This window comes from Lepidochelys kempii, chromosome 2 (genome assembly GCF_965140285.1).
Source record: "Lepidochelys kempii isolate rLepKem1 chromosome 2, rLepKem1.hap1, whole genome shotgun sequence".
Classification (NCBI taxonomy): domain Eukaryota; kingdom Metazoa; phylum Chordata; order Testudines; family Cheloniidae; genus Lepidochelys; species Lepidochelys kempii.
This window is the reverse complement of record NC_136381.1, coordinates 182,388,039-182,414,558: the sequence shown is the minus strand read 5'-3', so window position 1 is coordinate 182,414,558 and position 26,520 is coordinate 182,388,039. Positions and strand designations below refer to the sequence as shown.

The following is a 26,520-nucleotide window of genomic DNA, read 5'->3' as shown; positions in this document are numbered from 1 at the left end:
TATGGGGAAGGCACTAACAGGATCCTTTCTTAACAGTAAACCAGGACTAGGTGAGTGTTATCTCAACTTAAACTTTGAGCTCCTTGGAAAAGGGACTTGTCACTTTTATGTCCTTCCACTGGAGAAAATTCCCAGTTTAATCAGTGGGGGGTTTCTGAGTGTAAATCCACAGGATCAGCCTCCAGCTCTTTATGGATCCAGGATTCTCAAGATCTCAACTTTTCAATCTTCCAAAGGATTGGCATACACCACTGTGCTGATGAGAACTACCTGACTGGTATTCCTTACGTAACACCTGGGAAGTACTCTGTTTAAAAAGTATACTGGTATTTTATGTTGGAAATTGTTTGGCAATGAATGAGTTAATAATCCAAGATTCTGTGTGGATAAGATCAATTGGCTTTCAGAATTTTTTTTAATAGGCCTTGTAAGGCCATTATTGTGCTTTGGAACAAAAAAATCCACTGCACCTACGTGCAGAGAGTTCATCTGGTGTCATCACTTATCTCCTTGGATCCATCAGCACTCACTGACAAATGATGAAACTGGATCCATGTTGGGCATAATTTGCTCAGATATGTATTTTGTCTAGATTTAATCCCTCTAGTATTGACAAATTGAACACACTGACTAACACAGCAATGACAGTTTCAGTAGACAGCGTATGTTAGATTTAGGATTATTATCCTTCACCCTGGAGATACGACACTAGAGATGGAATTAAGTGGTCTCTATTGTAAATGCCTCAAACATCTTTTAGTTCCTCATGACTTTCTCTTACATTTGTTTTATAAAAATATAAAACTGATCTGTGTAAATACAGATTAATTATTGTAGAATCAAGCCATAGTACATGTCCGTGGCTGAAGCTAGAAAAATTCAGACGTAGAAATGAAATGCACATTTTGAACAGTGCGGAACAATTTACCTAGGGATATGATGGATTCTCCATTACTTGTAATACTTTAATCAAGATTAAATGTCTTTCTAGCTCAACCAGAAATTACGGGTTTGATGCATGAATTACTCGGTGAAATTCTGTGTTCTTTATTATGCAAACTAGATGGTCATAATTTAGATTATCATAATCCAAACCCTTCTGGTCTTAAAATATGTGAATATAGGAAGAGTAATGGCATGTGTTATCGTACCATTCTGGTGTATTCATTTAGTCAGTTTATCTTTTTATTAGTATTGTTATAAAGGGGGTTTAATAATTCAAAATACTCATTTAAAATAGTAAAAAGTCTATTTCTAATTATATTTCATGCTTTACAGAAATAGTCTCTAATGAGATCTAGCCCTTTCACACTGCTAAGGCAGCATTCTCTGCTGGCTTCAGATTCCCAGCAGAGAATTCCACTGGCATAAAGGAACTCTCTGCTAGATGTTACGATGTCTGACCCATATCTGCACCTCACAGTTCTCCCCACAGGACCCTACCTAACTGGTGCAATTTAGAATGATCTGACAGCATCTCTCAGTGGTGCTGGGGCTAGGGCCACCCTCAAAATCAAGCAGCTATTCATAGCTCCCTGATGTTGCCCCCTGCCTCCGCAGGAGAGAATCAGGCCTGATTTAGTGCCTGATTCTGAACTGCATTTTGATCAAGAAGGCTACATTCTATGTTTTGACATTTTTTATTTGAAACTCATTCTAATTTTTGTTTCGCTAAAAGTTTCAATATTTTGACTTTCCATTCCAATTCAGAATGGAAACTCGTTGGGAAACGGTGACATTTTCCATGGGACAAATACACAATTTTCTGAATAGCTTTACTCCTAGGGGTTCGAACCAACACCTCTAATTCAGTTTTAGCGAGTACATATATGTTGTAGGCAATGTAAGCAGTAACAGTCAAACTTCTGGATAATCATCTGAGCTTGGTTATTCCAACCTCTTGGATCCTCAAAACTGATCAAGAAAACTCAAAAGAACAGGCTTTTTCCTGGCGCTATTTATATATCCTGCTTCCTGTCAAGTCGGAAATATCTCAAAACCAGCTTCTCTCACTGTATGTCAGCATTTTAATTTCTGACACCAGCCCGCAACAAGAATGGGAGATGAGAGTGAAAATAAAAAATAATGAAAAAATTAACTGGACTTTTTCATATATGTAAAAAGGGTCAGTTCTAGTTATGTATGAAGGTTTGGGTAAATTCTTATTTTATTTGAAGTAGTCTAGCCATCTCTAGCTTTAGCATGTGCCACCTTGCTTGATTTTTTTTTTTTGTTCTGAGACATTTCTACCACAATTATTAGTTCTTTGTTTTTCATTTTGCAAACAATCTCTTATCTCCTGCTTCGTTTTTAAGTTAGCAAAAAACAAATTCAGTAAAAGTTTTACTGTTGAGTTGTTAATCTTTAATGAGCATTCTAGATGGTAGCATAATGTTTGCAATTGAAAAAAATTAGGCTTCCAATTATAAGATGAAAAATAAATAATATCCATCGAATAGACTTTGGTAGTCTGTACATGTGTGTCTGTGTGTATGCAACTTACATAATTATATATTATAATGTGTGTATAAATACATATGTTCTTAAGTTCTATTGTCAGTATAATATTCTTTTAAGTTTGTACCAAGACTGAAGTAAAAAATTGGAAGCAGTTCTGACCCCCCACTTCCTCCCCCCCGCTTTCCTGTTGGTAATAGCTCACCTTACCTGATCACTCTCGTTACAGTGTGTATGGTAATACCCATTGTTTCATGTTCTCTGTGTATATAAAATCTCCCCACTGTATAATCCACTGCATGCATCCGATGAAGTGAGCTGTAGCTCACGAAAGCTTATGCTCAAATAAATTTGCCACAAGTTCTCATTTTCTTTTTGCGAATACAGAGTAACACGGCTGCTACTCTGAAACCTTTAAAAAATCTGTTTTTCTCTTTTCTTATCAATAATGTCTATTTGTAATGCAGAAATCATATAAATACAGCACAGTTAACTAGGAAAAGGAGCTTAGTGTTCTCAGTTCAGTCCAAGTTGGACAACACATAATTTGGTGGCTGAGCTTTAAAACAAGTACAAGACTGAGTAAACATAGGAGGCTTTATTATTTTTAGTGAGCTGAAGTATATGGATAGAATGGATGAGAAATCCTGGTCCTGTGCCCCACCTGCTTTCAATCGCTATGCTTTCATAAGCACTGCATTTACACTGCAAATGTCTCACGCAGAGATGCTATTGCTTCATATTACATATAGAAGGAATACTGAATGGCATTGCCTTTTCACCTCCTGTATCATGTAGACAAAAACGTAGTTCAGTTTTCATAAGAGCATAGTGAAAACATTTAGTAAAGAACATTATTAAATTAAAAAGATGAAGCCACTTCTTAAGAAAACTAATGCTGAAATATTTCCCATTTGATCTCCAGCTAATTTTTCTCTGACATTTCTGTGGTATCATTCTCCATACTGAACAAGGTCTATGTTAAGTTATTAAAGGGGAAATTTTCTTTTCTTTGTCTAATCTTAATAAATGAGTGGTGAAATGTTGGATGGCTGTCAAGGCATGGGTACGCTTAAATACACTGTGGAGGCTTTCGTGTTTTTATCTCATGAGGATTCAAGTGCTTGGAGGGTGAATTTCACCCACTGTGTTACAAACCTTCCAAAGCTCTTCCGTGCGATCAAAGGGGCAATGTGTGGTGGAAGACTGGCAATGTAGGGTGATGTTTGCATCCTTTGTGTGTTTCTGAAAGGGGCTCATGACTACCCAGAATATGCTAGCAGATGGCAAGGTTCAAAGGACAAGATGTTGGGGGGCGGGGGCGGCGGCGCGGAGGAGTCAAAGATCCAATAAGTCTAACAGTCTGCTTAGACGTGTGACAGCATCTGATATTTCAGATTATGGGCTGGGATGAATAATGTGCAATTATTGCATTGCAGTCAGCTCACAGGTTGAGGAGGGGTAGTTGAGTTTCATCCCATACAGCCTTTGCTCAGGTGCTCTGCAGATTTTGGGCCCAATGTTACAAGGTGCTGGACGGCCCTGGAGAGGTGCTGAACATTCTCCACTTCAGTTGCCTTCAGGATGAGGGAAAGGTAAATTAACACAGTTTAAGTTTTAGCACAGTTATAAAGTGTCTGGTGAGAGAAGTATAAGGCCTTCTTTTGAGATAGTTTTGGCCTTTTCAGACCTGCCAGAGGAGGAACTTCAATATTAAGAGTGTTGAAAATATCTAGTAAACCAGAAGCCAATGCTAATAAACAGTCTTGGATGTGCTGGGAATGGTTTAAACCATGGTCTGGATTATTGTTGCTGCACTAAATCATAGCACTCAAAATGCCAAGCATTGCTTTGAATGATTAAGTGAGGTGGCAATCAACTCCAAACTCTGTGGCAGACGCACACACAGGTGTGGTTATAGTAAGCTCTCTCAAACATTGCTTTGGACATTGTTACAGATACAGAACAGGGTGTTATATGATATTTTCAGAATCTGGCAGATTTTAGTTTGACGTGGATATTTATTATGTATTTTGGCAGACACGCATATCCCCTCGTCCACAGAACAATCTGTATTAATGGCTGAAGTAACACCTACTGGTGAGGCAGAGTCAATCAGCTACAGACTGCTGTTGACTCATGACATCATTTGATGCATAACCCACTGAGCTTTGTGGTCCACTCTGGAGCCAATGCCAGTTTGTGTCATGATTTGACAACTCACCAACTAACATAAATTATCCTAGCTAACAGTGTGGAAAACTTGTTTTGTGGCTGAAGTGTGGACAGATGAGAACAACCCTTTAGGGCAGATAAGATAAAGGCTTTTATTATTTTAAATGAATTAAAAATCCTTTTTATTTATAAAAGCACCTACCCATGGCTCTAGATGCCGTATCCTTATTTAAAATTCAATAGGTCAAAATGGCATAATAAAAACTTGCCAAAAACAAGTTCTTCCGTCCTCTTTCCTTCTGGAAAAGCCTAGCTTATTACTTTAATTTACTGTCTCTTGGTGAATTCTGTGCTGTGGCACAAAGGAAAGGCTAAAAGGTAAAAAATAAATAAATGAGATACAAAAATCAAAGTCAAATTAAGACTAAACATTATTAATATGTCCAGAAATAAGCTTGGTGAGTATACGTCTCTATCTAGCACCTGTTGAAGTCAGTGAAAAAAATTCTGTTGATTTCAATGGGTATTGGATGAGGACCCAAGTAAACAAAATGGAAGCACTCCAACAACCATACAAGCATCAGCAAAGACAGAACTTTTGAGGGAAACCACAGCAACACAGATACTCTCTTAACTGGTCTCCTGCTCTGCTACTTCTTGTTGCATCTATCATTGACCCACACTCATGGTCAAGTTTGTAAAGTTTAACCATTTGTGGCAGAGAGGAAAGTTAAGACTCGGGCATGGAATCAGGTCTACTGTGTTTTCTTGTGTGTCTTGAGGCCACCTTTAAAGTATTTATTCCATTGCCATGAGATATGTGTTTTTGAAGTAGAACTTTGCAGTATCTATGATACTGTTTAATATTAAATAACTAATAATAGCAATCAATTAACTACCACGAAGCAAGCAAAACCTACTTAATAAAGCACATAAGATTATTGCTATAACTCCTGTCCTCTTACACACTTATCTGTCATCATTTCTCTTATATTTAAGTTTAAACTACTGTGGTATGGGGTATGCAGAAATGCTCAGTGCACTATGGGTATGTCTACATTTCAGCTGGGAGTGAGCTTCGAGCCTGGGTAGACAGACTCACAATAGAGGGGGTTGAGCTGGCAGGCTAACAATAGCTGTGTAGACATACCCTATAAGTACAAAATCTCACACAGTGTGTCCTGTCCCATGACAAAGGCTCTTGGGGACTCCCATAATAAATGCTTTGTAAATTCTTAATATTTTATAAATAACATGGGCCAAATCCTCTCCTGAGTCAAGTGGGGACAAAGCCAGTTTTGCATTCCTCTGATACCTGGGACTATTTGGGGTCAGTTTATCCTCCAGCATAATTTAGAACCTAAATGCTTCCTTCTGTCATGCCTCCTACATCAGGAGGGTTCTGAGGGAGTTCCGCAGAGCTGGCCATGTTAGCCAGCAGGAGATTCCCCCATGCTCGGGGGAATCCTCAACTCACCTGCCTTTTAGGTTAATGCTTTGGCCCGTTAGTGCCACACTGAGCAGGTGCCAGTCTCTGCACCTATTTCAAATGGACTTCAATATTTTTGCCTCTCTGAGTGGGTGGGGAAGGGAAGGTGCTAAATAAAATAAGACTTTGAACTGATAAATACAGTTTTTGCTTCATGTTACTGCTTATTTGTGACTCCTTTGCACATTACTTCTATGTTTTATGCTTGTTGTGTGTCATTTGTATGTATATAATATCGCCAAAAATGTAATTTGCTTCTCTTTACCTTCCATCTTCACAGGCTGTTAGAATAACAATTCAATCTCGGGATTAAAAAGGCTAAAATACTGACTCTCACAACTTCACTTTATAATATTTAACATATGTGTAATGCTTTTCCTTCAATAGGAACATAAAATACTGTGTTTTACAGCAACACCACCTCTGAACTGCAACTGCTTCTGGGAAAGAGAGAGTAGCATCTAGCACATTAGAAAACAGTGGTAGGGGGATTTTATGGCTAAATACATTGGGGCTACCACCAGCTAGATTTTGATAAATCTTCATCTACAGTACTTGTATTTCATTTTTGCCGTCATGTAATCTGTCTCAATGGATCTCTAGTTACATCTTTTCTTAAACTGTCACTCTGAGAAACTCCAATGGAGCCTTTAGAGTTCTTTGTGAACTTTGATGTAAAAATCTCCTACAGTGAGACTTGAAATACCATATGTAAAACCCAAGATTCCTTTGAGAACAATTTAGAGAAATAAAAGCCTCAGTTCCCACAGAAAGCAAGTTTTAAACAAAATTATATTGTGTTCAACTTAATATATATGTGGTGGGTATTTCTTAAAGGAACACCATCAAGTTTTTTAAAGTTAAAAAGAAAAAGAAACCAGAACATATCCTTACCTGCATTATTAATAAATTGCTTTGTGCTGTAAAATTTAAGGAATATTAAAAAATATAATTTGCCTTTCATCACTGTCTGCGCATGGTTTGCAGTTTGCATTTCATTCTGCTTGGATAATAAATCTAGACTGATTAGTTTGCATTTGTTCCTAGTCTCTGTTACATTTTCTGGTTCTTGTGCCACACTCAAAGGTAGTGTTCTAGTTTTGGGTTTTTTTATTATTTGTCATCATTGAAATTGGGGTGGGGGTTAGCACTGAAAATATTACCAGTTGTAAAGATTTTCTAAAAATCTTTATTGTTTGTAGAGCTGAGCCGTCAGGCCCCTATCCTGTAAAGATGTTCTGTTCGGGCAGAATCCTGCACCTATGCAGAGCTTAGCTAATTTCAGCAGAGTTCTGTGTAGGCAAAGGCGTCCACCTAAATGGACAAACTTGCAGGACTGAGGCCTTGGCTTGTGATCTGAAAGTGTGCTCTTTGTTCTTTCAACTTTGTCAATTTTATAAAAACAAAAAACAAAAAAAGTATTTCCTAGTGTTATGTTGATATCAGAATTTTAAAAAAATAAAATTAGTTAACTGATTTTTTAAAAATACAAACCACACACTCCAACTGGACTTTTTTAAGTTTAATGGAACTACTCGTGTGCATAAATTTAGGGTAAGTGTTTGCAGTTCGCAGCATGTGTGTAAGTGTTTGCAGTATGCAGGCCTGAATTAAAATTAATATTTTTTTCTCCTTCACAGTTTGTTTTGAGACATTTTAACCACAGAGTGATTTGGCATCTTCCTAGGCTGATGATGATTTTCAAAAATCCACTAAAAAAATTGAAAATAAATGCAGCGTTATTGAGAAATTGAAGAGCAATAGGCTCGCTGAAGCCTGAGTTTCAGTATTTTTTTAGAAATTGTTTCCAAAATTACAAGTTTTCTGTTGCCAGTTAGTTCCATTTTGCTGGTATTTGGTAAATAATCTGTACCTTTGCTTTATTAGAGAGACAAAGTGAATGAGATCATATCTTTTATTGGACCAACTTCAGTAAGAGAGAGAAACTTTTGAGCTTACATAGCGCTCTTCTTCAGGTCTGGAATATTTACTCAAAGTAGTAATAATATTTAGTCCTGCCAGCAGTGCAGGGGACTGGACTAGATGACCTCTCAAGGTCCCTTCCAATCCTATGATTCTATGTCTACACTGCAGGTAGACACCTGTGGCTGGCCCGTGTCAGCTAACTGAGGCTTCTGGGGCTTGGGCCCTGTTTACTTGCAGGGTAGACGTTTAGGCTCGGGCTGAAGCCCAGGCTTTAGGACCCTGCAATAGGGTAAGGTCCCAGAGCTCACGCTACAGCCTGAAGCTGAACATCTACACTCGCAATTAAATAGCCCCTTAGCCTGAGTCTGAGTCAACTGGCAGGGCCAGCTGCAGGAGTCTAATTGCAGTGTAGACATAGCCTCAAAGTGTCACAGCTAAATACAAGATGGAACAGATTGTTTAGCATCAGTAGTTAACACATATTTCCAGGGACCATATAAGGTGAAATGGCCTATTAACACCCATCCAGTCACAAGGAAGAAGGGAAGGGAGCGGGGGAGGAGGGGAGGAAAGCAGATGTGGTGGTGGGGTTGTTAGTGGGTTATAGATTGTTGTAATACATATTAAGTTTCTCAGACCAAAAGAAGAGCTCTGTGTAAGCTCGAAAGCTTGTCTCTCATCAACAGAAGTTGGTCCAATAAAACTCATTACCTCACCCACCTTGTCTCTCTAATATCCTGGAACTGGCATGGCTACATACTTAATTCACATTATTGCTTACTAAGGAAATAATCCTGAACAGTTCATAATCAGCAAAAATCTAATTGTTTACTCTTGTTCTTCGCAGTGTTGTAACTTAGCCAAACGGCTTCTTTTTCATGGCAGAAAATATATTGATAATTCTGGTCAGTGTTGTTAGTAGAAAACATATATTTGAATTCAAGCTGCATTTATTACTAAAGTTACTGAAGCAACTGTGAATGTATAAGTATTTAAATTTTGTAAGCATTGAATTTGTTAGCTCAATAGGGCAATAGCCCTTCTATAATAGTTGGACTTATTTCTCACAAAATCCCACAAACCGATAAAAGTTATATTGCTCCCCTGCATGCTAACTCTACTAAGCTTTTATTGTTTCCTGTGCCTCTGAGAAAAACCATGCTGCATTTAAAAATGCTACTTTCATCATTCCCGAGACTTATGTGCAGGCCCATTGGCTTCCGCTAATTGTTGTTTTTGTCTCAGCCAGTCTTATGCAAGTGCTAATGAGCCTGATCTTGCAAAGTGCTATGCTCCCTCAACTCCTGTTAGCTGTGATGGGAGCTGAAGGTGCTTAGAACCTTGCAGGAGGAACCCAGGATCTCACAGATTTGGGAACTTCTTAGTTGGATCATCATATTTAAGTAACCTACTGCTGTTGTAGTGTGAATATTGAAATTGGCAGCTCGGACACTGGCACCAAGATTTAGCTAGAAATAAGGGGTCTGATTCTCCTCTCACTTACATGAGTGAGTCAATGGTGTCAATGAAAAAGTGGTGCAAGTGAGAGGAGAATTAGGCTCTCAGTCTTTCAGTAGACTGATTTTTATGACACCGTTAATAGGGGATATAATATGATACAAAAGTATAAAATGTGTTGTTATTGGTTTTGTTCTTAAAAGCATAATTCTATCACCTTTCATATTTGCAAAAATAGGATGTTAGCCAAAAATCATGGTATAAAAAAAGGAAACAAAAAAACCAAACAAACAGGCATAGTATTTGGAAAAACAATAGAAAGAGGCTTGTTTTAAAGTCTCTATAGAAGAATTCTCAGCTATTATTTTAATGTGTGCCTTTTTTTTCTTTTGCTTTTAAGCCAACACTGGAGCTTATCAAAAGATTGCATTTGGAAAAAGGTCTCAGAGCATTTTTCTCATTCCTTTTAAGCTACAGTATATGTGTGAAATTCAAGATGGGAAAATATTACACAAGTATTAGTTTGCCTTTGTTATTTTTTTAGACACATTTTCCCCCAAATCAGCCTCCCTTCCCTCAACCTTCCCACCCTTCCCAAGATTCCAAAGGAAAAATGACATCAAATGGTAAAGTCCTGTTGAATGTTATTTCCAGAAGAATCTATGGAAATTTTGAATATGATTTTAGCACTTGCACTATAATGTATCATTGTTAAACAGAACAGCATATTGAAGAGTATTCACTCCCTGAAAACTTGCTGGTAAGCAAAAGCTGATGTTTCTGTGCACATTACAAAACACTTAGGAATTTGTAACACCTCAGATTTGTTAAATGATACGTACAGAAGTAAGAGCTGGAAATCTCCTGTTAGATCATCTTGACCATCTCCCTGACACTGCAGGATTGTTCTCTCCATTATGGCACTTTGTCTATCTAACTTTTAAATGTGCCAAACTATGTGGCTTTCATCACCACCTCCTTTGGGAGACTCTACTTGTACATTAGGCAACCTAAATATGCCTTTTCTTGAATTTATTTCACTACTTCTAGTCTTACCCCTTTGCATAATACTAAATTCCTAGATCTTTCTTTGCTATTCGGTTACTTGATTTCTCCCCCTCACATATTTTAGTGTTTCCTAATAAATCAGCCACTCAGTCATTTATGGTGCTTGTTTCTGAATTTCTTCCAATTTGTCTACATCTTCTGGTACTGGATGGTACCTGTGGCAGGGGTACTCACTGGAGGTGGGGAGGCAGTGACGCTCCCTGTCATGGTGGCAGGGTAGCTGGCGCAAGCCCAGGATTCTGCAACAGCTGTCAGTCAGCACCTCCCTGTGGGAATCCCTCCCCAGGGCTGGGACCTGGGTGGGCAGGCGGGCTTCGGCAGCTATGGCTTGCAGGGGAATGGACCAATCAACTGTGGATGCAGGGGAAGGACCAATCAGGAAGTGGACCAATCGGGGCTCTTTCCGAGCTGCAGCTTGCCTGCTCTGCAAAAGCCCCAAACATTTCCTGTTGTTTGAAAAATCCACCCGGACAGAGAAAGGAAACTCAAAAAAGAGGCTATGTCCTGGAAAACCTGGACCCATGGTAACCCTATCTACACTATGGGTACTACAGTGGCCACAGCAACGGTGCTTCAATTATGCACCATAGTGTAGATACGTCCCATGTTGACAAAGTATTTTTCCATCAATGTAGGTAATCCGCCTCCCCAAGCAGTGGTAGCTAGGTCAGTGAAAGATTTCTTCCATCAATCCACCAGGGGCTAGATTGGCTTAACTATGATGCTCACACCCCGAGGGTGAAAAATTCACAACACTGAATAAAGTAGCTAGGTCGATCTAAATTTTAAGTGTAGAGCAAGACTTAGATGGATGAAGAGGGTTGTAAGACTTTTTAACAAGGAGGCCATAGGTTTTCAAATGTCACTTCTGAAGTGCAGTCAGCCTCCATGAACGGAAAATTTCTGTATGTAGAGTTGTTGTAGCCGTGTTGGTCCCAGGATATTAGAGATATGAGGTGGTGAGGAATATGCTTCTCTCACCAACAGAAGTTGGTCCAATAAGGGAAAACTGCTGTAATTCACATATCCTTAAGGGGTCTTGACTCTTCCTTCAGGCAGGCACTGGATGGCTGCTTCTACAAGAAGCATTCATTTCACTGCCATTCATATGGAAATAGTGGAAAATCTTGCCCTAAAGGTAACCAACCCCTGCAGTTTTTCCTATCTATCATAGGGATCACTTGTCTGGGAAGACAAAGCAGTTGTTCATTGTCAGATGTCCAATCTTACACCTTTTTGGTGAAGACAGTAAACCATCAGAACAACCAATAATTAACAGAAGTAAGATAGCTAATATATTATAACTTCTTCCAAGAAAAGACAAAATTACGTATGCACTACAAATGTCTTACTCTTTGTGCCTGTCTAATCGAGGCATATGTGGTCCTCCTTATTATATCTGATAACTATTTATTAATTAGACAATAGTTTCTTATAAGGCTTATCAGCAATTCTGAATGGTATTGGATGTGAAATACCATGTGTATTGAAGTATGATGGTGATGTTTTTGTGGCCACATTTATGTTTTTAGAATTATGTTATGCATATTGCATAAGCCCTCTGAGTGTATTTCCAACACTTAACACAGTTAAAATCCTCATTAGCTCCAGACTATCCTCACATTAAATACCAATATCAACCAACATCCAGAATAATCTCAACATTCACAAAACCAGCATGGGAAGCAAACAAAAGGCTTTTCAGTCATTCCACTGCAAACTCTTTGTAATCATTTCTGAGGCATTTGTAACTTGGAAAAAACTATTTGTTCTAGTTGAAACTGGAAATTAAATCTGGGTCTCCAGTGAAAGCTGTGGATGAAAACATTTTTTTGTTTTGCTTGTTTTCCATCAGATTTTCTCGAAAAATGTTCAGGTTTTAATTGAAAAATCAAAACCCTGAAAACTGATTTTCGTTTGTTTTGATAACTGAATTTTTTGATGACAGCCCAAATACCCTTGATGAAAATGGAAAATTTTCAACCAACATTCTTGCTTATTTGAAAAGCCACTTTTGTTGCATTTGTGCCTCAAACTAAATGTTTTTCAATGACCCAACTACTGCTTCCCTTAATCATCTAATTCATTCCATTGTTATCTTCAGATTAGATTGTTGTAAATGTACTCTAACTGGGGCAACATATGGAGTGTGCATATGCTGCAGCCTGAGGTGTGATTGCAGCACGTGTAAACATACCTAAGAGAGGTTTAATCTAGTTAGTATGGGTACCAATATCAGTGAAACTATGGCAGCATTAGCTGTAAAAGCCCACCTGGGAACCTGGGCAGTTACATGGGTGGCTGGCCCATTCTACATCTTACGGTGCTGCAGCTATTGGTACTTGTGCTATCTACATTAAAGATGTCTACATTTGCTGCAATCAAACCTGTGATGGCAGCCTAAACATATCAATGTGGTGGTCCACTTGTTAAGCAGAGTATCTTGCTACAAGCGTATTCCACCACAGCTCCATGATCTGCACGGCCTGTCTGTGGGTTTTTAGGTGGAGTTTAAGGTCTTTTTTTTTTTTCACCTATAAAGCCCTACATGACTTAGCACCATCCTCCATGAAACATTGCCTCTCTCCTTCAGCTATACTTCCACATTTGAGATCTGTGGAGTCACTAAAGCTAGACCCATTGTCCTTGGTATAAGGGGGCTGCTGGCAGGGGGTTTCTCCACGAGAGGCTCCCTTTCTTTGGAATCTAATCCTTGGTACAAAAGAACCCAGATCTGTGGACCTTTATGGCATACTTCAAGAAAGCTTCAGAAGAAACCCATGCTGCCTGAAGGCGATGCATAGGTAAAGTGAGGGATTTACTTACATGGCTGCTGTTCATTTTGCTTTTCAATATATTGATTGTATTTTTAACCAGTTGCCTAGCGTGTTATATGTGCCTCTTACTGTTTTTATAAAGCCAGATAGAAGAAGGCCCCAATCCTCAGTTCTGGCATCTTTATATTATAATCGTAAGAAAAAACAGACCACTAAATCAACAGATCACAGTAGATAATGCCATATGGTCACAGAAAACTGCATGAGGCTACATATATCATGTATATTAAAAAAACCTGGGCACAACAAATTGATTTTTACAGACAGAATTTCAGCCTTAAACCAGAACTTAACTCCCTTTGTTTACATCAAACCCTTAACATTGTTTTAATGTAGTTTAGCATGTCATAGCTGATTTTATTCTTATCGTTTTGTGGTATTATATAATAGGGATGGAGGTGCAGGAGTACTGTGCTCAATGGCAGCTCATTAGTTCATACCTGGTATTTTGCCTAAAATGTTACTGTGCTTCTAGTTTAGGGGTGGGCAAACTTTTTGGCCCGAGGGCCACATCTGGGTATGGAAATTGTATGGTGAGCCATGACTGCTCAAGAAATTGGGGTGGGGGGGGATGAAGGCTCCGGCTGGGGGTGTGGGCTCTGGGGTGGGGCCAGAAATGAGGAGTTCAGCAGTGTAGGAAGGGGCTCCAGGCTGGAGCAGAGGCATGGGGGGGTGGGTGAGGGCTCTGGCTGGGGGTGCGGGCTCTGGGCTGGGGCTAGGTATGAGGGGTTGGAAGTGCAGGAGGGTGCTATGGGCTGGGACCAAGGGGTTCGGAGGGCTGGAGGGCGATCCGGTCTGGGGCAGGGGGTTGGGGTGCAGGCTCTGGGTGACACTTACCTCAAGCAGCTCCTGGAAGCAGCAGCATGTGCATTCTCCAGCTCCTACATGGAGGAGCGGCCAGGCGGCTCTGCGTGCTGCCCTGTCCACAGGTGCCCTCCCTACAGCTCCCAGTGGCCTCGGTTCCCTGTATGGCGCCCCCTGGCTGCCCCTACGTGTAGGAGCCGGAGGGGGGACATGCCACTGCTTCCGGGAGCTGCCCGGAGCCACGGCATGCACAGAGTGGGGCAAGCCCCTGACCCTGTTTCCTGGCTTGAGAGTCAGAGCGGGTCAAGCCCTGGACCCTACTCCCCAGCGGGAGCTCTAGGGCCAGATTAATATGTCTGAAGATCCGGATGCAGCCCCCAGGCCGTAATTTGCCCACCCCTGTTGTAGTTGCTTCAAATCAGGTCCCTAAATTGTGTTAGATGAATATAAACAATGTGCAAGGATAGTAGGATGCACTCCAAACAAGCTTTTAAGAAATCTTAATATAGGCTGACGTTCACTGATTAAGGGATGAAACTCTAGTTGTAAGGTGAGTTTCCAGTGGAACATCGGTTAGTCAGGGAGAACAGAATAAGGAAACTCACGATAAATTTAATTGCTCCAGTAGAGGATCTACATTTTAAACAGATTTCAGAGTAACAGCTGTGTTAGTCTGTATTCGCAAAAAGAAAAGGAGTACTTGTGGCACCTTAGAGACTAACCAATTTATTTGAGCATGAGCTTTCGTGAGCTACAGCTCACTTCATCGGATGAAGTGAGCTGTAGCTCACGAAAGCTCATGCTCAAATAAATTGGTTAGTCTCTAAGGTGCCACAAGTACTCCTTTTCTTTTAAACAGAGTGTCCTCTAAATATGCTGAAAAAGATGACCACATTTCTAAATACCTGTCATCTTTTTGGTGTTTCTTGTGTATGTACTTGGTGGGAATGTTTTTCCATTACGAGGACAATCTCTATTTTGTTATGCCACAATTCCAGAAGAAGTCATGTTTTCCCAACAATGTACAATACAAAGTCTTATTGCTAACAAAAAAGAAATGAATTTGTCATTCTGTTTAAAATGTAGATCCTTTACTGGAGCACTGAGTAAGCAGTTCAGCAATCTCTGGGAAGATGGCATTTTGCCATAAGATGAATCTCTCTAATTTGGGGGTTCTGCTGTGGCACAACTGCAGTCACTGACTGTCTGGCAACTGGGCAGGCAAGTTGCAGGCCCTCATTGCTCACACCATTCAAGGTGAAGTGGGCAGTTAACACCTCTGCAGTTGTAGGACAAAGCTTGACTTATTACAAAGTTATGAAACACCTTCCTCAAAACAGTCACTCCATATCTGACCAGTCAGTCTTCATCCTCAAAGGAAACCTTCACAACTGCTTCAAAAGATGAGCCTGGGAGCTTACCTTCATAACTACTAAAATCATGGACTCAGTAAAGACACTGGATTTATGGCTCATTATAACAATCTGTAACCCCTTAACCCTCCTTTGTCCTACAACTGCAAAGGACAAAGGTATTAACTGGCCATTTCACCTTGAGTGTTCTCTTGCAACATGTGTTAACTCCTTATGCTAAACAATATATTCTATCTTGTGTTTAAAGCTGTGACACTCTGAGAACCTTTCCCAGACCAGAAGAAGAGCTCTGTGTAAGCTCAAAAGCTTGTCTCTCACCAACAGAAGTTGGTCCAATAAAATATATTACCTCACCCACCTTGTCGTTCTCATATCCTGGGATCAACACATAGATACAACAACACTACAAATATCAAATAGTCATGACTATCAGCTGCAGCTACCATAGTAGTTGCATTCAAATCAGTGACCAAGAGATGAAAAACACTGTATCCTGTTATCCATATTATGGTCTATCCAATCCCCTGAGACAGACAGAAAGGTGATGAATGAAGACCTTGCTCTCATTGCCACCACTTCCCAGACCAAAAGTAAAACAAACACTTTGAATTATACAGTTCTTTTGTGAATATGGCAGTCTTGTCTTCCCACTCCTTCATCGAGTACCATGTCCCTTTCAAATGCAAAAGCCCTCATCACACTATGATGAAATCATATATCTATAAATTAATATTATAATCAACCAATGACTCAAAGAGGGTGTTGTTCACTCTTAATCAGTTCTTCCAATAATATGGTATTGAACACAGATCTGAGTCCTATTTCTATAGACGTTTCCCTTAAAGAAGTAAAGGAAACAATTGGTAAATAGTGTGGTCTTATCCATCACCATGAGCTATCTTCATAATGACAGTAAAAATCATGAATTTATATCAATCCCCTAGGCACTTCAAACTACTCAGTCAGTTTTCTTGGGATTAATAAATTATTGTTACTTTCTTAGGCTTGCTGAAACACCATTTTGGCATATGTCCATGGGAGAAAGATTATGTGTTAAGGAAAGGGAAGTTAAATTTTTTGCTCACACTGTTTTATAGTGATAATGAAAATTATGAACAATAGATGGATGGAGTTCTTAGAAGGAAATTATCATGATGATTTCAAGCGTGGCTAAAAGGTGCTGGGAAAAGTCTAAGTTTTATCTTGCTAACAAAGAAGCAAAAATAACTATTATTAACTTTGGTCATTTGGTACCTTTGCCTTTTCCCCTCTTTTTACATATGTTAAGCAGTGACTTTAAAACTTTGGTTTATTTGGAGGCTATTCATGTATGGTCTAGGAATAGCAATAGATAAACTGTCCATGAAATTGTGTGTTCCCTCCCCTTTTGTGAGAGGGAAGTGGTGACTCCTTTCTAGAACCTAATCGAAAACCAAAATAGCTTTTTGTTCTCCTGTTATAACTGTCCTGCCTCTGAGTCACCATACGAAACAGAGGTTGGGAAGTATTGAATACTGTAGATTAAGCACTTCCAAACCAGCTTTTGGCTAAGTTTTATGCATGCTATGAGCAAACTAATGTGCACGAGTATCCAGGATACTCAGCCAGTAATTCATGAGAGTCCAAAATATTCTGCTTGGAATGAATCATAACAGCGTAGATGATAGGGTTGGAAAAGGCCCCTCAGGTCCTCCAATCCGACTCCTCTGCGTCTTCTATGATAATTCCACTAGAATTTCATCTAATGAATCTTTGAAAACCCCTAATGTAGGTGACTCAGCTACCTCACTAGTCAGTTTATTCCATTGCCTAATTGTCATGACTCTTACATGTTGTCTCATGTCTAACCTGAATGTTTCAGTCTTAACTTTTATACCATTATGCCTTGTTTGACCAATTCATGACTGCAGAACACAGTCCTTTCCTCTCCCTTCTGCAATATCACTCAAGTATTTGTAATTGGTTTAAAAGGCTTTTTTCCCACTAGTCATATAAATAATTCTATCAAGTATCTTTCAGATGTCTTGTAGCACTTTTCGAGTGACAAGGTGAGTAAGGTAATAACTTGTGAGTTAATATCTTTTATTGGACCTCACCCACGTAGTCTCTCCAATATGCTGGGACCGACACGGCTACAACAATGCTGTATTCTAGCACTTTTCTCATTTTATTTGCCCTTCTTTGAATTTTCTCTCACATTTCAGTCTTTTTATAATGACGGGCTGAAAACTGCACTCCATATTCGAAGCATAGATTTATTGTTATTACAAACGATATTTCTGTAGTTGATGACGACCTTTAAAAACATTTCAGTTGACGGTGAATTAACATAACTGCGGTATTCTGAATACTTGCTTGTATATGAAATATCTAGAGAACAGTGTGAACATTGTGGGGACATTTTCTAGTTGTCAAATGCAAAAAATGGTTTTCAGGACGGTCACTGAGCGGCTGTGGATGGCATCTCTTACATACTATTATGTTCAGTTTTTGATAATTGGAACTCCCAGCGTACTCCTTTAAGGTGAAAATCATATATGCTCCGATTTAAATCACTCCCATGCTTAAGCCCTATTTTGAGGATTTAGAGCTGGCACAGCATAGGGGTGAATTTCATCATTACTATTTTCTAAGTAAGGGTTTCCCAGTTCGTAGCTGTGTAGATTGTTAATCTTTGTATGTGAGTTAATGTAAATTTATCCATGACCATGTTTGCAGACTGTTTTTGTGGGAGATTGGTGGTCCAGGGATGCTTTCATGGTAGTCTGCGGAATGAAACATTTTGAGAACCATGCAGTGGGGGGACTTGGAGGGTGGAAAAAGACTTGATCGAGGGGGGTGGGAGGGAACTCTTTCTAAATGATCTGGAGAATCACTGATCTGTAGTATTTTAAATCTTACAACATATATATATTTGTGTTTCTGCATAAGCTTGCCAGAGCATGCTGATGATTAACCTCCCTGATATTAATTATCCATTGTATCATAATTTATCATATGCCGATTTAATCAATGACATGTTACATGGTTCTTCAGGTTAATTAATACTGCACATAGAAAAGTATAGGTCATAGCTTGCAAGACTACTTCATTGTTGAAGGACAAATCTTAATACACCATTCCATGAGACGGTTGCACAATTTAATACCAGACATAATTTACACCTCATACATAAATGCACCTCACCCATAATTTATTTATTCCATGATACTTTTAGTCATACAGCATCTAAGTTCTCTAAATTTGTATTTGGTGCTGTGTCAAAAGGGTATGTGAAATCAAGATAAATTATGCCCACTGAATTTCCTTTGTTCTGCATACCTATAATTATATCAGAAAAGGCTAGCACCTTTGTCTGAGATAATCTCCTATATATTTCCGGAATTTACATTGTTTATCATTAACACTATAATTTATCATGGCCATTTTTAGAAATAACAACATGAAGAAAACAATGTCATGAAAATATAGTTATTGAGACTCTTGGGTGTTACTTTATATCCCAAATAACGATTAATTTTCCATTTTTTGCACAGAATCAGTGCACAGAATCAGTCAAGACACAAAGAAAAAGATATATTAAGTCATTCAGTCCATCTCCCTGCCAGTAGACCTGTGCCCTACAGTCAGACATTTTCTGGCCTGCATCTTCAAAAGTATCCAATGATTTTGCAGGACTCAAATTCTGGGTGCTGAAATAGAGACCTCTTAAATGATTTTTAAGAGGATGGGTGCTCAGAACTTCTGAAACATCAGACACTTTTAAGGTGTCTCAAGTTGGGCACCCACAATTCCTAGTCACATTTGAAAATGTCTTTTCCCTTGAGGAACTATTCTGAAGACTACAATATCTCACTGTGAGGAAGTTTTTTCTGATATTTAGCTAAACGTTCTCTGTCTTCATTGCACGCCACTCCTACTACTTATACCCTCCTGTCCCAAAATAAATAATTACTCTCTCCGTGCTGTTTATGCCCTTCAGATATAGCCTATCAAGTTCATATCCACCCTTTTGTTGTTTCTGAGCTAATCTACTAGATGCATAATTAGCTTCTGTAAGATTGTTCAGAAGCAGTGTTTTCAGTCACCAAGTCATATATTTGTTGTTCTTTGAGGGCCTGAGCTAAAGCCCACTGAAGTCCCTGGAGTCTTTCCATTGATTTCAATGGACTTTGGATCAGGCCAATTTCTGGATATCTTTCTGAAGCTGAACACAATATTTCAGATGTGATCACAGCACAGCCATCCATAAACGGTCTGTTAACTCCCAGCTCCATGATGCGATGCCTTTGCAGTTCTAAATTGCATTAGGCTTTTTTTGGCCTACTATCACGTTGCAAACTTTTGTTTCGTTTTCTGTAATCTGTTACCTCAAGGTCTCTTTCAGCTGCTGCGTCCCTATCTCCCAGAAGCATGTGTGTTTCAGATTGTTTATTCCTCAAATGTATTTCAATTTAAATCTGACTTTTTTTTTCTGTCCCTCTTGTTAATCTCTCTAGGCTTCATTGCAGTGTTTCTTTCTCCTCTCCAGTATCTGCAGCTCATCTCAGTTTTTGATAATCTGCACATATAATTAACATGCTGCTCACTTCCTCTTCTAAATCATTAACGAAGGCATTACCTGGGACAGGGCCTACTGCTGATCCCTGTGGGTCCCCAGCATAACAGTTTTGAACCAAGGAGCTACCAGGCCAGAGATGAGCTTTGTAAACCCAGATCAGCTCTCAACATGGAATTTTTAATTGTCCTCTTAAACAATAGGCAATTTGGTGAGGGGAAACCTCATAGCTCCTTGGGGAATTAAAGCTCTTGCTAAGAAGCCACAGCTTTGGTCTTTTGTGTCACTAGGGTCTTATCCCCGAGCTCTTGCTCCCTGTTTGCCTTTCAGGCATTTTGAGGTTTCAGTCTCAAGGCTCTGAGTCTCAGTAAGGTTCATTCAACTTCTTGCCCTCACACCCAGCCATTCATTGACATGTCAAAATCCCCTAGTACCAAAAGACATAGCCAACCTAAAAAAATGAAAATCTGAGGGCTTGTCTACACACAGAGTTACACCAATTAAATAAAAGGTGTGTAATTTTAAACCAGTTTATTTAAACAGGTGAAAAAGGTTGTGTGGACATGGTTATGGAGGCCGTGTGTCTGAGTGGACAAAGCAATGCCTGGGGTATGTTCCTGACTCTGCCTCTGGCCTCCTGGGAAAATCATTTAACTTTCTGTGCCTCAGTTTCCCTATCCATTGCAGGGGGTTAGTGATACTGAGCTCCTTTGTAAAGTCCTTTGAGATCTATGGTTGAAAGATGCTATATAAGAGCTAGGCATTATTATGATTATTTATTTCTTTTATTTTGGCTTGAACCAGGTTTAGTTTGGTTTTAAGTTAGAACACAATAAGCTACTTTGAAGCTGAAATAAGAGTAAACCCACACGGGTTTGCTCTGGTTTCACTAAACCAGTTTAATTAAACCATGCAAGTTTGTGTTTAGACAGGCTTTAATTTGATTATTCACTGTTCTCTTTTTCCACATTTACTTCAGTCTGGAAATTTTTGACCACTTACTCCCAGATTTCTGCTTTCCTTCAGGTTTGCTGTGGTGTGAATTTAGATCAAATTCAAATTTGACACACCTCCTGTTGTACTGTTGACATTTTAAAACAAAAGCATCAACAATACATTAAACTTCTCCAAGACCAGTAGTTTGCTACGTCAGTCTCTCTAAAGTGTCAGCCTTGAATATACATATAGCCATTTAAAAAGATGCATTCTATTAATAAACGAAGTGCCTGATTCTCCACTGCTTTGCAGTTTGTGTAGGCATTTATAGCTGGGCAAATTGTGGGTAAAATGCTACCAATTGTAGCATTTTATATTTACTTGACATGTGTGTCCTGTGTCATTGTTTCCTGTGGACAAAGTGGTATGTGATCATGTAAGTTTAAGACTGTATCATAATGCATATGCACACAGGGCTGAATTAATTTGCACAGGCAATCTTAATTCTGGTATTTCCTAACTTTTGAGTGCTTGATTTTTCAACTTTAACATTCTTTTAGCATAGAGTTTTTTGTATGCAGTAAATTATTTCCTCTAGTATAACCAAGACTTTTCCAAACTGTGGTGGAATCAACAATGTATTGCGTATGCTTGCCAACTATAATCCAATTTTTAAGTATCCTCATCTATCTTTCTCTCCGTTAGATTTTCCGCAGGGTGCACTAGAGGAAGCAGAAAAGCCATGAAAATCTGAAGAGGATCCTCAGGAGGATTTTTCTGTCTGATGTCAAAAGCATTTACAATGCAGCTGTACCAATCCACGTTACTCTATTCTGAATGGAGCCTTCAGAAGGAGAAGGTCCCACTAATTGTACAAAAAAGTTTATTCCCATCAAAGTGATTAGATTTTCTTGCCAACTGTAAGGCTTAGCATCCATTCTGTGGATAAAGCCTAACCACTTATCCCTAACCACAAACTGTTATAGCAAATGTTTGTTAATCTGCAATATCAGCCCGTAATAAAGATCCTGTTGACTGATCAAAGACTATTTTACACACAGTTAAAAGCAACCTTTGTTTCATGGTATGTTTTATCTGATTTTTTAGATATTCTGTACTCCCTGTCCCTTTGCGGTCACGTTACCATTTTCTCATAATGTCACAGTTTGGACAAAAAATAGCTATCTCCTTCCCACCTCTGCAAACCAATCACAATTTCCACACAGGTGAATTCACCACAAGAAGAAAGGCAGATAATCCACCAAGGCTTCTCTAACCCCCTCCTCCCTGATTTATACTGCTGCTCTCAAGAGATACAGTGTAAAATATGGTTATGTCAAGGGCAAAATGTCTCCTTTCCTTTTCCTGTTACAGAAGTCATATGAATAAGGTTTACATTGTAATTACTGTAAGCACACTAACACATGGATCTTCTTACTGTGCTTTTTACTGACACATTAAGTATGCTGAGACCCGTTATTCTTATGAATCAGTCTGTTCTGGTTAGGGACAAGATTTTCATGTGTGACTAGTGATTATGAGTGAACCCAATCTGAGAGAGTTCAAAGGGGGTCTGATTTTCAGAAAGTTTGACCCCTTTGAAAATCAAGTCCTGTTAAGGTGTCTAGAAATGGGAAACCCTAAAATAGAGGCACCCAAAATCGCCTTTGAAAATCTTGGCCTAGATTTTTGAAATGTCAGGCGCATAAATGAATTACTGAGAGTAACATGGATGCAGTGTCAATGTAAAGATGTATGGAAGGGTCTGAAAATAACTGAGACCTGGCTCCAAGTGTAGAAGATATGCAGCCAACATCTGCTTCCTTTTGGTTTGGCCTCACGGTGGATCGTACAAAAGTACAATTTCCAGCCTGATTGGCAGCATATATGAAATGAATTGTTGATCTCAGCTTATTTCCTAGTGGACAAGTGTACACATTGCAAAAGCTGTCATCAAACTTGGCACCTGTGTTGTTTAGGCTATGTCTGCACTATCACTGTTGTCGGCAAAACTTTTGTTGGTCAGGGTGTGTTTTTTCAACCCCCCGACTGACATAAGTTTCACTGACAAAAGGGCTGGTGTGGACAGCATCTCCTGTTGGTGGGAGAGCATCTCCTGTTGATGTAGCTAGCGCCACTCGCTGGGGGTGGTTTAATTATGCTGGCTGGAGAGCTCTTTCCAGCCAGCATAGAGCAGCTACACAGGAGACCTTACAGCAGCACAGCTGTGCCACTGTAAAGTCCATAGTGTAGCCAAAGCCTAAGTCAGCATAGAGATTCACTGTTCTAACTTCTCACCCATACAAGAGATTCCCCCAGCTCAGTTGTGAAATCTGCTGGCAGGGGTTGACAATTGCAAATTTATATTACTACTGTCTGCCCCGTATCTGTGGCTAGAGAGGGAAGTTTATTCTCCAGGACTTCCAGTCCAGTAACTTTCATCAGCACAAAATCTACTTTCAATCCCCTTCTCTCTCCCCCTCTCCAAAAATCATTTCCTCCTTCCTGTACCAATTGTGCATTGCCCGTTAGCCTCCCATGCAATTCCATGGTGCTGCTCCATCAGGAGTATCAATAATGTTTATATCACTGCAATTGTACAGGGTTGTCTTTTTTAGTCGACTTTTTAAATGGAGCCAAGCAGCCAGGGAGCAGGTGGCCCTGGAGCTGGAGTGAAGCTGCAGGGCTTCCATCCAGATGGCCCTGTACCCTGGCAGCTGTCAGAGAGCTGCAGCTCATGGGGGCCAAAAACCTCCCTGGGGGAGAAACTCCACCTCTCTGGCTTGGAAAGATTCCCCCTCCAGGAGTGTTCTTCCCTCTCTGTCCCTCCCACGTTTTTCCCCAGGAGAGCAGTATGTGACCCATTGTAAAGAGACTCCACTGCTCTGCTAAAATTGCCCAATAAAATAATCTCCTGTAGTCTCCATACACACCTCTGGGACCGAAGAAAATCCATGGGGAACTGATCAATTACTTTAGCTATTAGGCTTAAACTTTAACCACAGATTTCAAATCTTCTTCTGTGCTCTCAGTGGCTGCTAGGTAACCTAGAGAAATCAACTGCAATTACTAGTAAAAATCCCTTCACTGTACCGTAGAAGTGCCATTACACTGTAGAATCCTGAACCAAAGAATCCTGTACTATTATATACATATATACCATATGTGGGAAAGAAAACCATAGGGCTTTAGTGGGATATATTACAAGGTAATAATTATCATTATTAGATCTGATTCAGTCACCCAAAACTGCCATTGACTTCATTGGGAGTTTGGGGTAAGCAGTGAGTAGAGGTTCGGGTGAGGTATGGGAAATGCTTCTTTTTAAATTGCATTTATTTGACATCAGTGAAACATGTTTGTGTTGGTGTTGCTCCTGTTTGCCTATTTTACTCCTCGCTGTGGGAGGGGAAGGTTCTATAGAGAATCAACCCATAACACTGTTGAAGGGGGAAAATCATATTGGTTATAAAAGAAAGAAAGAGAAAATTGTGCATAGTAGTATTTTATGGTCTCTTTATAATATGTTAAATTATGCCATTCAATAGTATCATCAGGATTTAAAGCAGGGATATTTGCACTGGGTACAAAAACCATTTGTTTTTCCCATGGCCAAATGATCCAGGTAATTCAGAGGAAATAAGTCACTGCAATTTAGTGGTTTAAAGAACAGTGCAACAGGAAATAGTAGGAAGAAGCTCTCAGTAGTGCTCAGACTTTCTATGAATTTTTTTCTTTTAAATCTGATCTTTGTGGCTGGGGGAAAAATCGAGGCGAAATTACAAGATACTTTTTAAAGAAAAAGTTATCCAAGCCAAAAATACGAAGGAAGCGCTACTAATTTCAGGGGACCAAATGTTCAGTTCTCAACATCAATGTTTCTGAGGCAAGGAAAGATCTTACTGGCCATGTCATTCTATAATGCACAGAACTTTGCACCCATACCCTGTCAGGTCTCTTGCTAATAAGTAGACCACATTATTTCAAAATGAGGTTGGGATGTAAATACAATTTTCTTATGTAGAATCCTAGTTATTTATACTATAAAATGAATACTTCTATACAACTTCTTATTTTCATTCAACCATACTTTAATATGCAGAGTATCTATGCTTCATCAAGTTATTTGAAGAGAATGCTATATTTTGTGTGGTTGTTAGAGCAAAACAAAGTTTAAGCAATCATTTTGTTAAAATCAATTTTAGACAAATCTAAATGCCGAATTAGTGAGTGCATTGTGACATTTCAATACCATCCTATCAGGGGTACCAACTATTTTTATTGTTAATAGCTACGGCACTTTTAAATGTGTTTTCTAAAATAAATCATAATATGAAATGAAATATATATTAGATTTTCTTTGAACAGTTGCACGTTTTGTAAAATTTATTTGCTGAACAAAAAAGTCCAAGGACTTTTACTTTTTTTTTTTTTTTGCCCTTGCATTTTTAGAACAACACACTAATAGGATTATTCATCTAATGACCAAAATCCAGTTGAGTTTCTGAAAACTTGGGCTCAGTTTATCTTTTGGGGTTTGAATACAATCCTGAATTCAAACCAACAGACCCTTGTGGTTTGCCTGTTCCCGCATTGATTCTTCTGTCCAAATAGTATTCAGCTAAGACAAAGAATAACAAAATTTCTATTTTTCAAGGAACTGAATTTCACTTTAATAATAGTATGTGTTTTCTTCTCTTCAACATTTAGTATACAGACTGTATTAGTGGTTTATCTGAATGTTCTTATACTTGTTCTTGTACTACATATGAAAAGTAATTTACTGCCATGAACTAAGGAATGCTGAGCAGAGATTGTAATTTCCATGTGAAATCCTTTCAGTAGAAAAAAAAATTACAGTCTATGCATCATGCTTAATAAATATCTTTCCTTATCAAAATATCCTGTTTACAAAGTCTATATTTTTAAGAAAACAAGCTGCAAAGGTATTCGCACAATATATGGCACAGTTCTGTTCCAAACTTCTGTTATGGCTTTGTTTGAAATTAGTCTTGAGTTTGCTGTTGCTTTGTTTACAAGTACTTTTTGACACAAAACTTTCTGTACACTGGCTAACCTGTAACACAGCATCCTTCCAATAGTTACACATTGTTTTCACATGCATGCTATAGTGGACTTAATGCCTTTGCAACCCTAGAGATCCTTAATTTTGCAAAGTGTGGATCATGTTTATTCATATGAATCATGATGTGACAAGTTCACTGAGTGCCCTCAATTCCTGTTAGAAGCTGTGAAAGATTTGGGGTTGTCGGCATCTCACAGAAGGCAGGATTGGCCCTATGATTAGCAAATGTGATCCAGAGCTTCCCTGTCTTCAGATACATCAGTTTTATGAAAACAGGCCATTCAGATGCTGCTATGGATCATGAATTAAAGACAGGATGGCATTGGGCAGGGGGTGAGACTAGATAACCCCTG

The 26,520-nt window shown here is 39.2% G+C and overlaps 1 protein-coding gene across 11 annotated transcripts in view; it reads left to right on the top strand.

The window, feature by feature from the left end:
• BBS9 (Bardet-Biedl syndrome 9) overlaps positions 1-25,916 on the top strand; it is a 437,000-nt gene extending 411,084 nt beyond the window's left edge. For 6 of the 11 annotated variants that reach the window (XM_073332909.2, XM_073332914.2, XM_073332910.2 and 3 more), the window contains one exon: positions 21,787-25,913. In XM_073332909.2, coding sequence (XP_073189010.2) covers positions 21,787-21,827 — 41 coding nt within the window. In that variant the 3' untranslated portion in view covers positions 21,828-25,913. Of the gene's footprint in view, positions 1-21,786 lie in introns of all 11 variants that reach the window. The other 5 variants (XM_073332921.2, XM_073332920.2, XM_073332918.2 and 2 more) reach the window with 3 other exon arrangements.
• Positions 25,917-26,520: the final 604 nt, after the last annotated feature.